This window comes from Canis lupus, chromosome 6 (assembly GCF_048164855.1).
Source record: "Canis lupus baileyi chromosome 6, mCanLup2.hap1, whole genome shotgun sequence".
NCBI classification, from domain to species: domain Eukaryota; kingdom Metazoa; phylum Chordata; class Mammalia; order Carnivora; family Canidae; genus Canis; species Canis lupus.
In genome coordinates this window covers 56009112-56023172 of record NC_132843.1, presented here as the reverse complement: position 1 = coordinate 56023172, position 14061 = coordinate 56009112, and the positions used below count along the sequence as shown (strand labels likewise).

The 14061-nt window shown below is 37.7% G+C and overlaps 1 protein-coding gene across 1 annotated transcript in view; it reads right to left on the bottom strand.

The window, feature by feature from the left end:
• Positions 1-14061, bottom strand: part of KLHL20 (kelch like family member 20) — a 54706-nt gene that overhangs the window by 6751 nt on the left and 33894 nt on the right. The window contains exons 7-9 of the mRNA XM_072830675.1: positions 12534-12717; positions 10483-10626; positions 250-383 (exon numbers count right to left, since the gene is read on the bottom strand). Of these exons, the coding sequence (XP_072686776.1) occupies positions 250-383; positions 10483-10626; positions 12534-12717 (462 nt within the window). The remainder of the gene's footprint in view (positions 1-249; positions 384-10482; positions 10627-12533; positions 12718-14061) is intronic.

The following is a 14061-nucleotide window of genomic DNA, read 5'->3' as shown; positions in this document are numbered from 1 at the left end:
GGGAGAAAAATATTTTGGGAATACGCTAGGAGAATATGGCTGCAGAAGGATCTGAGGAAGAGCTAGGAGTTGTATTCTAAGGGGAAAATAAATTTCAAATATTTAAATTATTATAAGTAATTATACTATTTACATAAATATATAAATTGTCTAAATTTTATAATTTAAAATTATAGGATAACCTGGAGTTTTAAAATTTTCTGTAGGGGGAATATCCTGAGGAATGTGCTGATCTTGGAAAAGACTAACCTGTGTTTAGTGGAGATGTCCCATCAGAGCCACCTACAGCATATAAGAACCCTCCTAACACAGCCACGGCCACGCCTAGTCTTCTTGTGCTCATAGAAGCCACTCGGGTCCATTTGTTTTCCTTTGGATCATACCTGCAGTGAGGGAGAAAACAAAGACTGCATGCCTGTTTTTATGAAGTGAGGCCTTTCTCAGAAGGTGTGAAATCACGCTAAAGATATGCTGGATACATACACTTACTATGGTCAAAAGCACAGTGAGAATCTAACATATTTTACTTAGTAGGAAAAAAAGTCTTAGAATTTGTGCCCATGTCAGTCATTAAGCTACTTTCTATAGTCTGCCTTGTGATGCTGGGGCTAGAACTCTGAAAACATTTTCCCTTTGCCAAGCTGGCTCTCTATTAGATTCTGCCAAGAGGAAGGATTAGTTGCTGGAATCTAGGGGGAGGAAAATGGACAGACTCCTTTCTGTGTGCTTGCCAATCCTGTTAGTGTTGTCTCAGCAATGAGCCCTTCCCTCTGACTAAACCAGTTAATTTTAGTTTCTAGCCTTTTTCTGGCACTTCCAAAACTAGTGTGCCTGTTCGAAGTCTCTGCTGTGGCTCTGTGGGGCACCTCCTCTGAGTCCCTGAGGTAAGAGTACCAGTGTTCCAATTATCCACAGCTCTATAAATCACTTCAAAATTCAATGATTAAAATAATTTTATTAACTCTCCTGGTTCCATGGTCAGGGATTTGGGAAGGGCCTCACATGAAGTTCTAGCTCAGGTGTCTCATGTGGTTGCTATCAAATTGTGGCTGGGGCTGGAGGAGCAGGGTGCTAAAGCAGCAGGGGGTTGGCTGGGTTTCAGAGTCTCTCTATTTGGCTAGTTGGGGCTTCCTCTCAGCATGGCAACCTCAGTTCAAGGCTTCAAAGGTACCCCCTGAACATCCAACTAAAAGATATACCTTTTATGACCGAGCCTCAAAAGTCACATCCATAGTGCCATTTTGGCTGTTCTTATAAGGCAGGCCCAGAATCAAGGGCAGAAAATGTAAATTCCACTGTTCAATAAGAAGAATGTCAAAGGCAAATGATACAGAGCATGTGACATGACAGGTACTGTAATCATCTTTGGAAAATATAATCTTCCAAAATCAGCCAGGAAGAGAATCCTTCATGGATGTGTGTCACAGCTATTCAGGGCACCCACTCCTCAGGTGCTGATGGTTCTAGCGCTGTGGGATCTCTCCTCTGGCTTCTAGGCTCCCATAGCTCTAATCTCTCTCTTTTGTGTTCCCAAATCTGGGTTCCTACAGTTACTTCAGTGTCCTCTTTTTTTTTTTTCAGCCCTTCAATATCTGCTAACCAATTTTTGAATATTAAATTCTCTCTACCAAAATAACTGGTATGACTTCTGTTTTCTTTACTGGGTCCTGACTGATAAATGACTAGGTTCAGAAAATCACTTGGAATAGTGCTGGCATTTTATTGCATGGATGGGAAATTCTGCTAGTTTATTAAGTACCATTAGCAAATTCTATCATTATTGCAGAAAATATAAAATAAAACTAAAAATAGACCTTGCTCTTAAGAAGCAGGTGAGGGAGACGGAGCATGTTCCTAAGGAAAAACCTCCAAACAGATTCTGAGAATGTCATAACAAATACAGATGAAAGCAGCAGAAACATAAATACTGGAGAATGGAGCCTTGGAGAAAGGTTATGTTAGTGATGGTTTCTTGAAGTTCATGTACTTTGAGATTTTATTTATTCATGAGAGACACAGAGATAAAGAGGCAGAGACGTAGGCAGAGAGAGAAGCAGGCTTCATGCAGGGAGCCTGATGGAACACTTGATCCCAGGACTTCAGGATCACACCCTGGGCCGAAGGCAGGTGCTCAACTGCTGAGCCACCCAGGCAACCCATGTACTTTGGACAAAGTTTATCTTTAATGCCTTTTGGAAAATTCTTAGCCAAAAATTCTATCTGCAAATACTGCTTTTGCTCTTATCTAGCTCTCCTTTCCTTTTGGGACTCCAATTACATGTATGTTAGACTGTTTGTGTCAATGAGTTCTTACTTTTAGATATTATCAGTTGTAGAACGCACATCTTGGTTTTAGACTTCAATTATATATTAAAATTCTCCAACCTTTTATCCATTTTTAATCTTTTCTCTATTTTAATATATATATTTTATTTTAATATATTCATTATACTTATTTTAAAGTTTTTTTCTGTTTAAATGGATTATTTTTTTACTGACTGATAAATTACGAGTGTTCAGATAAATAAAGATTTATTTATTTGAGAAAGAGTGTGCATAAGTGGGGAAGGGCAGAGGAAAAGGGAAAATGGGAGAATCTCAAGACTACTCCCCTCTGAGCATGGAACCCTAAGCAGGGCTTGATCTCACTACCCTGAGATCATGACTTGGGATGAAGCCAAGAGTCCAACATTTTATTGACTGCACCACCCAGCCACGCCTCTAAATGTGGATCATTTATAAGTCTGCTTCTATTGTCTATTTTTTCTCTCAGCTACTGGCCATATTTTTTCAGATGTTTCACAATTTTTTATAGTGTGCTGGACATTTTATAAAGAAATGGAATCCTAGAAATTGAGGTTGATATTATCCCCTTATTCCAGCACTGCCGCTACTACACCTATCCCTCCCAGTTACCAGCCGGGATTCGCTCTTTCCTGTATTAGGCAGGGAGGGTGAAATACTAATCACCTCAGTCCAATCAGAAATTCAGCTTTCATTAGACTCAGTCCACTCAGTTTTCAAATGTCTCAAGGATGAGATCCATCCTGTATTTGTTGCAGGCCCCTCCACACAGCAGGACACTATCTTCTAAGCACTGTCAAGTTGTAGGAGATTTCACTCACCTTAGTTCCCTAGTCCCCGGAGCTACCCCAGCACTTAGCAAACACCTCATGGAGAAAAAACAGCAGTATGTTTGGAATTGTTCTAGATTCCAATCTGTTACGCCAACCTGCATGACTGTTAATAGTTCTACTGATTTACCTCTCCTACAAGAGAATGCCTTCGCCTAAGACAAGTCCAATATTCAACACTTCCGATCTGGCAAATGTCCCTAGGGAAGAAAACAGCTGATGATCTCAGCTCACATAAATGAGCTTTTTCTTCAATGGGATTTTCGTTCATCTAGTCCTTGTTACTTCCACATTTCTATTTTTTTTCCACATTTCTATTTTTTTTAAAGTTTATTAGAGAGAGAGAGAAAGGCACAGAGGGAGAAGCAGGCTCCATGCAGGGAGCCCGATGCAGGACTCGACCCCGGGTCTCCAGGATCATGCCCCAAGCGGAAGGCGGCACCAAACCGCTAAGCCACCGGGACTGCCCACATCTCTGATGTTTTAAAGAATATTTTTGGGGACACCTGGGTGGCTCAGCGGTTGAACATCTGCCTTCGGCTCAGGGCGTGATCCCAGAGTCCTAGGATCAAGTCCCACACTGGGCTCTTTGCGTGGAGTCTGCTTATCCCTCTGCCTGTGTGTGTGCATCTCTCTCTTTCTCATGAATAAATAAGTAAAATCTTAAAAAAAATTTGTACTCAATTAAAAAATAAATAAAAATAAAAAATATTTTTGTACTCTCATTTTTTTCCTAGTTGGTGCAGTGGGAGTGATGGCTGTCACTACTCACTGAATTCTACTTGGAAGCAGAAGTTTGCATAATTTTTAAACTATAAAATAAAACATTGATTCAGAAAGCCACACAAAACAAATGCATTGTTTAATGAGTCATTATAAGGAAAGCCCATCACCTAGGCTAAGAAAAATAACTTTGCCTGCCACAATGAAAGCCCTCCCATGTGTCCCTTTCCAAACTCAATGTCTTCTTCCCCACAAGATTACCATTATCCTGATTTTTACAGTAATCACCTCCTCCTTTATAATTTTTTCTTTTTTAAGATATCATTTATTTATTAATTCATGAGAGACACAGAGAAAGAGAGGCAGAGACATAGGCAGAGGGAGAGGCAGGCTCTTCACAAGGAGCCTGATGTGGGACCCAATCCTGAGATTGGGATCATGCCCTGAGCCAAAGGCAGATGATCAACCACTGAGCCACCTAGGCATCTTTTTTTTTTTTTTTAATTATTTTATTTATTTACTCATGAGAGACATAGAGACATAGGCAGAGGAAGAAGAGGCTCCATGCAGGGAGCCTGATGTGGGACTCGATCCAGAGACTCCAGGATCACGCCCTGGGCCAAAGGCAGGTGCTAAACTGCTGAGCCACCCAGGGATCCCTCTTCATCGTTTTTTCTACCCACGTGTGCATCCCAGACACTTGTTCATTATAAATTTTTCAAGTCTCTTTTATCTACAGGTTTTCCTCCATTTCCCCTTTTTCTTTGTACCCCCAAAATTCATCTCTTAGAATCTGGGGCATTTGACCTGCAATTCCCCCACAACATGGATTTGATTGACTAGACACTCACAGTCCAACACACTGGTCTATTCTCTGTATGTTCCACAAACTGGCAGCTGGATCCAGAAGTTTGATCAGACCACATTTGGTCCCTTTGGCAAAACTACAGAAGGTGTGTGTTAGCAGCTGCTAACTGCTAGGTCCATTTATTTACTGAGTGTTGCAAAATGGTTATATTCAATCATTTATTTTCTTTTATTGGGAGATTTTTATAAAGAAACAATCCTCAGGGTCCCTGGGTTGCTCTGTTGGTTGAGCGGCTGGCTCTTGATTTTGGCTCAGGTCATGATCTCAGGGTCCTGGGTTTGAGCCCTACATTGGGCTCTGTGCTTGGTGGAGTTTGATTTAGGATTCTCTCTCTTCCTCTGCTCCCCTCCCCCCACGCTAATAAATAAATCTTAAAAAAAAAGAAACAATTATTTTATTGACTATTTTGTACCCAATTCATATGTGATACAGTTCATACAAGAAATTTGGGTATATGTGTGCTTCTTTCACTTTAAATACTAGTATTCAAGATGATTCATTCTCTGTGATCTTCTAAAGGCAACTAAGTAGTTTTTTTGTTTGTTTTTTGTTTTAGGGTCAATAGGAACTCACAGATTTAAATATATTTATTGGATTTTAATCAGTCACAATTATTACTTCTTTTAAAGTTAAAATTGTCCCATCTTTGGTCAACTGGGAACATCTTCAAGTTTTTCCTTGAGTTTTTTTGACATCTCCTAGTCTTTGACAGGTTGCTTGCCATCCGGTATGACAAGCTAGCCCAGGCTTATCTGTATATTTCCTGTCCTAAATCTGGAAAAAGACATTTCTCCAAGAAGCCCTAGTTTCTTTTTGGGAAATAGAACTTCAAGATACAATTTAGGAATGGAGCTGTTCACTGCCACTATTTGGTCATTATTTCCAGGCCTCTTCAGTTGACAGAACTAGAGTATAATTTTTTTAATGAGGAACTTAATTCAAATGGAAAATCAGGACTATAAGTTCTTTTACTTAACTTCTTCTATTTTACATTCATATTCTTCCATGTCAAGAACCCTAATTTTCAAGAACACAGGAGAGGACAGAATTGGAATAACCCATACCCATATCTCCTTTATTCCACATTATACATAGCAGTCTTAGATTAGCAATACTATCACTTTGATATCCCTGAGGACAATTAAAATTCTTTTTTGCATATCTCTTCCCATTCTCCTCCCACTTTTGAAAATGTTTGTACTACAGCTGCACTGAATGAGCATATAGCCAGTGCATGCTACTCTCTCTTTTAACCCTTATCTACTCAGAGTTCTCTGATTGACTATGTTTCACACTCACTCTCCATCAATGTCTCTGGGGTAATTTTGTCTGAAGCTTATTCTGTAGTAAATTACTCAGTAAGGACTCATGGGAACAATGTTGCCTGATTTCTTACATATTAACTATTTGTGCCCTTGATACCTCAGAGTCAGTTTCTCTAGATATAAAATCCTTATCTTTTCTTTTTTTAAAGGTTTTATTCATTTATTTATAAGAAACACACACACACACACACAGAGAAAGAGAGAGAGAGACACACACACACACAGAGAGAGGCAGAGACAAAGGCAGAGGGAGAAGCAGACTCCTCGCAGGGAGCCCAATGTGGGACTCAATCCCGGGCCTCCAGGATCATGCCCTGGGTGGAAGGCGGCACTAAACCGCTGAGCCACCCAGGCTGCCCTATTTTATATTTTCTTTGGATATCTTAAATGTTATTCCATTTTCTTATAGTATAAAATCTTGCTTTCAAAAAAGTATGATGATAATCTAAATTCCTTTCCCGTATAAATAACATGTATTTTTTTGTTGATTGACTAAAGAATTTGTTTCCTTTTTCTTCAAGGTCCAGTAATTTTTTTTAAAGATTTTTAAAAATTTATTTATTCATGAGAGACACACACAGAGAGAGAGAGAGATGCGGGGACACAGGCAGAGGAAGAAGCAGGCTCCAGGCAGGGAGCCCGAGGTGGGACCCGATCCCGAGACCCCAGGATCACACCCTGGGCTGAAGGTGGCGCTAAACCGCTGAGCCACCTGGTCTACCCCAAGGTCCAGTAATTTTATTAGAATATACCCTGGTGCTAATTGTTCTGGGTCAGTATTCAGAGAATATAGTGTATTCTTTCAAAAAACAATTTGTTTTTTTTATTAGAACAGGAAAATAATTTTGAATTATAGTTCTTAGCACTTGTTCCTTTGCTCCATTCTTTTGCTTTGGTTTTTTCCTTGTGGACTCCTATTATCTGTATATTGGATTTTTTACTTATCTTCAATATTTGTGGTTATCTCATATCCTTTTTTTTTTCTCTCATATCCTTTTTATTTCTTTTTTTATTTTTTTGACTTTAAAACATTTCTTCTGGGATCCCTGGGTGGCGCAGCGGTTTGGCGCCTGCCTTTGGCCCAGGGAGCAATCCTGGAGACCCGGGATCGAATCCCACGTCGGGCTCCCGGTGCATGGAGCCTGCTTCTCCCTCTGCCTGTGTCTCTGCCTCATTCTCTCTCTCTCTCTCTCTCTCTGTGACTATCACAAATAAATAAAAATTAAAAAAAAATATTAAAAAAATAAATAAAACATTTCTTCTTTCACTTTCTATTTGTCTTCTGGCATTATCTGTCTTATTGTTCTAGTTTTATGTTTATTCTGAAGTGATTTTTCCTTTTATTTCCAATATTTTTCTGAGGTTTTGTCATTTTATATCTGGGTTTTTCAAATTCAGACGTATGTAGTGTTTTCATACCTTGCATCATTTTCCTAACGTGAAATAGTTGATTATAGCTTTGTTCTGTTCCACGGGTATGTCTTTCTGCTGTGCTTTTATTGTCTATAGAGATGTTATTGTGCTGCTTATTCTCTCTTCATCTATTAACTCTGTATTGGATCTAACCTCAAAACGTTGCTATTTGTTGTTCATTTTTTACATGAAATGAGCTTTCCTCAGGAGTGGTTCATGGTTATTTTTCTAACTTCACGGAACTCTTTCTAGTTTTTTCATATAGTGTTAAAGAAGTATAGTGGTTTGCCTCTTGAGATTTATTGGCTTTATTCACTGGTCCTCCTTTTTATCTTGGCCTTCCCTTCTTGTATGTTAATCTTGTCCTGCTCAGTTTTGATCCTGCATCCAGAAATGTGGGCCCTGTTCTGGAGGGTCATCCTGCTGGTCAGTTCTGAGGGTTCCTAGCAACTAGATAGCTCTAGCCCAGCTGGTTCTCAACTATAGTGGCTTTGCAACACTCCTCTCCCCTACCTTGAGATATGTGGCAATGTCTAGAGACTTCTGGTGTCACAACCAGGTGTGTGCTACTGGAAACTAAGGAGTAGAGGCCAAGGATGCTGTTAAATATCTGACAATGCACAGGACAGCCCCCCACAACAAAGAATTATCTGGCCTAAAATGGCAATAGTGCTGACGTTGAGTAACCCTCTTCTAAGTCCTTCAGATCTTATTACAGGTCTCTTGCACTTACTCTATATTGGGATTGAGCAAAACTCCTTAGTTCCAGTTGTTGGTCATAAATTTTCACCTTCACTCTTTCTAGTAAATATATACTGTCTATTTTGGAGTTCTTCTGTTCTTAGATCTGTCAAACTTTCAAGTGCTTCTCTGTATTTTCTCCTGCATAGACAGTAATATCATACAGGTCTTGTGGCTTTTGGTACTTTGTCTTTGCCCTTGCCCATTGATGTTTTGGTGTTTATGGGAATACCTCTTCCCTAGTTATATTTTAAATTGTCTATAGGGATTTTTATTTTATTTTTTTTCCAACCTACATATCTTTCCATAGGGGTTTTTTAAAGTTGTGGTAAGATGTACCACCAACTGACATTAAATTTTTCACTGTAACCATTTTTAAGTGTACAGTTCAGTAGTGTTAGGTACATTCATACTGTCATCCAAACAAGCTCCATAACTCATCCACAGCTTTTTAGCTTTGCTGTTTATTGTTTTTTTTTTATATAAAGATTTTATTTATTCATGAGAGACAGAGGCAGAGACATAGGCAGAGGGAGAGGCAGGCTCTCTGCAGGGAGCCTGATCTGGGAGTTGATCCCTGGATCCTGGGATCACGACCTGAACCAAAGGTAGACGTTCAACCTCTGAGCCACCCAGGTGCCCCTACTGCTCTGTTTTTATGTGGGAATTTAGAGAGATTAAAGAATTGTGCTGTTTTTGCTATCTTCCCAGAAGCCTCTTGCATAGAATTTTCAAAGTGGGGAATTAAATTTCTTAATAGAAAAATAAAAAGGAAGATTTCAAGAGTTACCTACAACTTTATCTCTATTTAAGACAGTTAACCTCTTCAATTTAAACATGGTAACCCAACTAGTAAATGCTATTTGAAAAATTCCAGAGACATGAAGCATTTGTTTTTAAGAAGTGAGGATGAAATACAGTACATTTTTGCTAGTAATCGTTAACCCATGAGACTCCAAAATCTAATCTCTAGGACAGAATGACAAAAAACTGATGGAGCAAGAAATTAAGAATAGAATCTATTTCACTAGTTAACTGATATGTAAAAGCATAAATTAAACTTCATAGCCAACCCAGAGTTCCCTAAGTACACTTCAAGAATGAGAATCCATATACAAAATACTTTGGGGGTCTTTATAAGATATGCTAGACTATTATTATGCTATCTTTATAAGATATGCTAGATTATTACTTGAATCATTTTTTTTTTTTTTTGAGGAAGTCTGGGCATCCATATATTAAGTACACTCCACGTATTGGGGAAAAAATTAGAACATATTTCAGCAGTGGTATGCTTGATATCATATACAGAATATAATTTATTTTATTTTATTTTTTAAGATTTTATTTATTTATTCATGAGAGAGAGAGAGAGGCAGAGACACAGGCAGAGGGAGAAGCAAGCTCCATACAGGGAGCCTGATGTGGGACTCGATCCTAGGTCTCCAGGTTCAGGCCCTGGGCTGAAGGCGGTGCTAAACCGCTGAGCCACCAGGGCTGCCCCAGAATATAATTTAGAATATGATTCCAACTCTTCAATGTGAGGCTCCGTCAGTATAAAAAATAGTTTGAAAAATCAGGTTATCTTTCATTGTCCTAGACCCTTAAGATCAACTGAAAACTTTTCCCCTAAAGCCCATGGGATATCCACTGAACGGTGGATACCTTGGTGTCCTAAATGGTTTCCTTTAAAGAACCCTTTATATTCCTTCATTCATTTTATTAGTTTCAGAGGTAAAGTTTAGTGATTCATCAGTTGGATGTAACACCTAGTGCTCATTACATCATATACCCTCCTTAATGCCCATTACCCAGTCCCCATCCCTCTACGTACCTCCCCTCCAGCAACCCAGTTTGTTTCCTATAGTTAAGAGTCTCTTGTAGTTTGTCTACCTCTTTGGTTACATTGTTTTATTTTCCTCTTCCTTCCTCTATGATCCTGTTTTGTTTCTTAAGTTCCACATGTGAATGAAATCAAATGATAATTCTCTTTCTGTGATTAACTTATTTCCTTTAGCATAATACCCTCTAGTTCCATCTATGTCATTACAAATGGTAAGATTTCTTCTTCTTTTTTTTTTTTTGTCGTTGAGTAATATTCTATTGTGTATACATACCACATCTTCTTTATCCATTCATCTATCATTGGACATCTGAGCTCTTTCCATATTTTGGCTATTGTGGACATTGCTGCTATAAACATTGGGGTATAGGTACTCCTTTGGGTAAATATCCTTTATATTCTTTTAAAAATTGAAAATGACTTGAAAAAAATCACCTTTCAACAATGTTGAGGCAGGACACACCATCCTGACCACCCACAGCATAGAGAAAACCTCCGAGTACTGCCACACCAACACTTGTCCTGCAGGTGCTTGTAGGAGCCACATCACTGCTCCATTGGTTTGTTTTGGGGTCATACCTACAGAAAACACATTAAGAGCAGAGTTTGTATTGCACAAAGAAAGTTTGGCTCTGTTTACATATTCTATATTCTTTCCTCTAAATATGGGCTGATTAACAACTAAAGGATATGAAAAGCTAATTTAGGTTTTATTTTTTTAAACAATTTTTACTTATATAAATTACATATGGATATATTTTCTTTAAAAATTTTTTTTCAGAATGTTATAGATAAAGCTAAATTTCCTCTTTGAGTTCCACCCATTTCTGGTCTCTTCCTATTTTGGACTTGGTGTATGCCTTTTAAGACTTTTCACTAAAATACTTACTTACTCACTTATTTATTTATTCATGAGAAACCCAGAGAGGCAGAGACATAGGCAGAGGAAGAAACAGGCTCCCTGTGGGGAGCCTGATGCGGCACTCAATGCCTGAAATCCAGGATCATGACCTGAGATGAAGGCAGACACCCAACCACTGAGACACCCAAGCGTCCCAAGACTTTTCAGTAAAATACTTGTAAATAGGTATATTTATATGCAAGCATGTTTTCTTTACATAAATAATACCAGATAGTAGGCATTGCTTTTTCACTCAACATACTTCTGAGATCCATCCACACTTACAGATAACGCTCTAGATTTTTCCAGCATTTCATTATTGTGTGTGCCATTACATATCCCTATTGATGTATCCTGACATTATGTCTGACATTTTGCTATTATAAACAGTGATTACCTTTGTATATTTCTCCTTGTTCAAATAGATAATGAGAAGCAGAATCAAGGGACAGAGAATAGAGTCATTTTCAATTTAAAAATAAAAAAACTATCAAACTGCTCTTTTTGTAATTCTATCAGTTTTATTTGCTTTCAATTTCATTAGCTTTTTCCTTTTTTCTACTTAATTGCTTTCTATTTTATTGGGTTTTGTTGCTCTTTTTATAACTTCATGATTTAAAAGCATGATTTATTTTCTCATCTGTCTTATTTTCAAATGAATGCATACTAAATTATAATGCACTATAAATTTTCCCTTGGATACTACCTTAGTATCCACACATTTTGATATACTTGGGCTTCCCTGTTATAAAGCTGTAAATATTTAATCATTTCCATTCTTATTTCTTTTTCTCAATTTATTTTAATCATTTTTATGTTTTTAATTTTTTTTAAGTAGGCTCTAATGCCCAATGTGGGGTTTGAAGTTACAAATCTGACATCAAGAGTTGCATGCTCTACCAACTGAGCCACCTGGGCATCTCTAGCTCAATTTATTTTTAAGTGTGTGGTTTTTTTTCTTTGACTTCTATGGAGTGGATCCCCCTGTTTTATTTTTCAGCTATATAATCTATACCTCTAGATCTCTCCATGCTGCAGGATGTCATAGATATGTTTAGGAAATACCAAGAATCACTGTAAATCAACACAGTTGAATGAAAAAGGGTATATGAAAGCAAGAAACTACAAGTTATTAAAAATCAATTATTGTAGGATTCCAGTGTGCCAGGCACTATGATAGATGTGGGAAAAGACATTTTAACAATGATAGCCAATCAGATGTTCAAAATACTTATAAAAAGGCAGAGGAATGAGTAACTAATTGTATAGTGTCAGAAGGCTTTATATAAGAAGTAACATTTGAGTCTTGAGATATTCCAGGGAAGAAATAACAGCATGCATATGGGTAGACAAAGAGGAATAACTACAGGCAATTTGGTGGGTCTGGAGTAGCATTAGGCAACAGTGGTGTGGCTGGAGGAGACTGCAAAAATAGGTGGAGGTTACATTATGAAGGACTTGCATGTCATGTTAAGTGGTCAAGGCTGCCAACTAGTGCCACAGATGCAACACTAAAGCAGCAAATCACATTTGTTTCTTAGTTAACATCTCAAATGGAAAAAAATTTCAAATTGACCTTACTTACCTTTCAACACTATTGAGGTAAGAGGATCCATCATGGCCTCCTACTGCATATAGCAGGTCATCAAGAACACTGACCCCAACTCCACATCGCCTTTTGCTCATTGAAGCTACCATTCGCCATTCATTGGTCTGTGGATCATATCGTTCAACACTAGAAATGGCATCTCCACTGCACCAGCCACCAACTGGGGAAGTAATAGAACTGATCAGGAGAATACTGTTCTAAAGCATAGAATGTATCATCACAGCAAAATTTTATTTTATTTATTTATTTATTTCACAGCAAAATTTTAAATTGTGACCTAATGCTTGGACTTACCAAATATCTCTAGAAGTAGGTCAAAATATAAGTTACAACATTTACTTATTCCACTGGGGTTGCTATAATCTTTAATTTTCTAAATAAGTTAGTATTAGGTCCACTTTACAGAGGAGGAAGGACACCAATTTAAATCAGACTGAAAAGTAATGTGGCATTTAATGGATAGAACACTGAATTTAGTTAGAAAACTGGGGTTTGACTGTTACATCTACTAAGCGATGTGATCTTGGGAATATCTTTTAAAATACCTTATTTATAAAATAAGGAATAAAAATTTAAAAGAAAAATAATACATGCATGAAATTTTCTAAAGAATACTACATAAATATAATTTGTTATTGAAAGCTGAAAGAATTAAAACCCGACAAAAAATAAGTGTTGAGGGATCCCTGGGTGGCTCAGTGGTTTAGCACTGCCTTCGGCCCAGGGCGTGATCCTGGAGTGCCGGATCAAGTCCCACATCGGGCTTCTTGCATGGAGCCTCCTTCTCCCTCTGCCTGTGTCTCTGCCTCTCTCTCTTTCTGTGTCTCTCATGAATAAATAATAAAATATTTTAAAAAATAACAGGTATTGCTGAGGATGTGGAGAAAACAGAATCCTCATACACTGTGGGTGGAAATGCAAACTGGTGAAGCCACTCTGGAAAACACTATAGAGGTTCCTCAAAAAATTAAAAAAATAGAACTACCATACAATCTAGTAATCCCACTTCTGGACATTTATCCAAAGAAAATGAAAACACCTCAAAGAGATCTATGAACCCCTATGTTCAATGTGACATTATTTATAAGAGCCAAATTATAAAAGCAACCCAAGTGTCTACTGATAAATGAATGGATATGAATATTACTCAGCAATAAAAAAAAAGGAAATCTTGCCATTTGTGACAACACAATTGGATCTAGAGGGATCCAACTAGATGAAATAAGTCATTCAAAGAAAGACAAATAGCATACAATTTCACACATGTGCAATCTAAAAAACAAAACAGAAACAAACTCATAGATATAGGAAATAAATTGTTGATTACCAAAGCAGGGAAAGAAATCAAAGACAGATTTGGTCAAAAAATATTACCTTAAAGAGGCAACTTTTAGAAAGTATCTGGAATAAGGATTGCTGAACTGTGAAAACTTAAAAAACCTTAAACAAAACCAAAACAGAAATACAAAATGGTAAGTATCAGGAGCCTAATGGAAAACAAAAG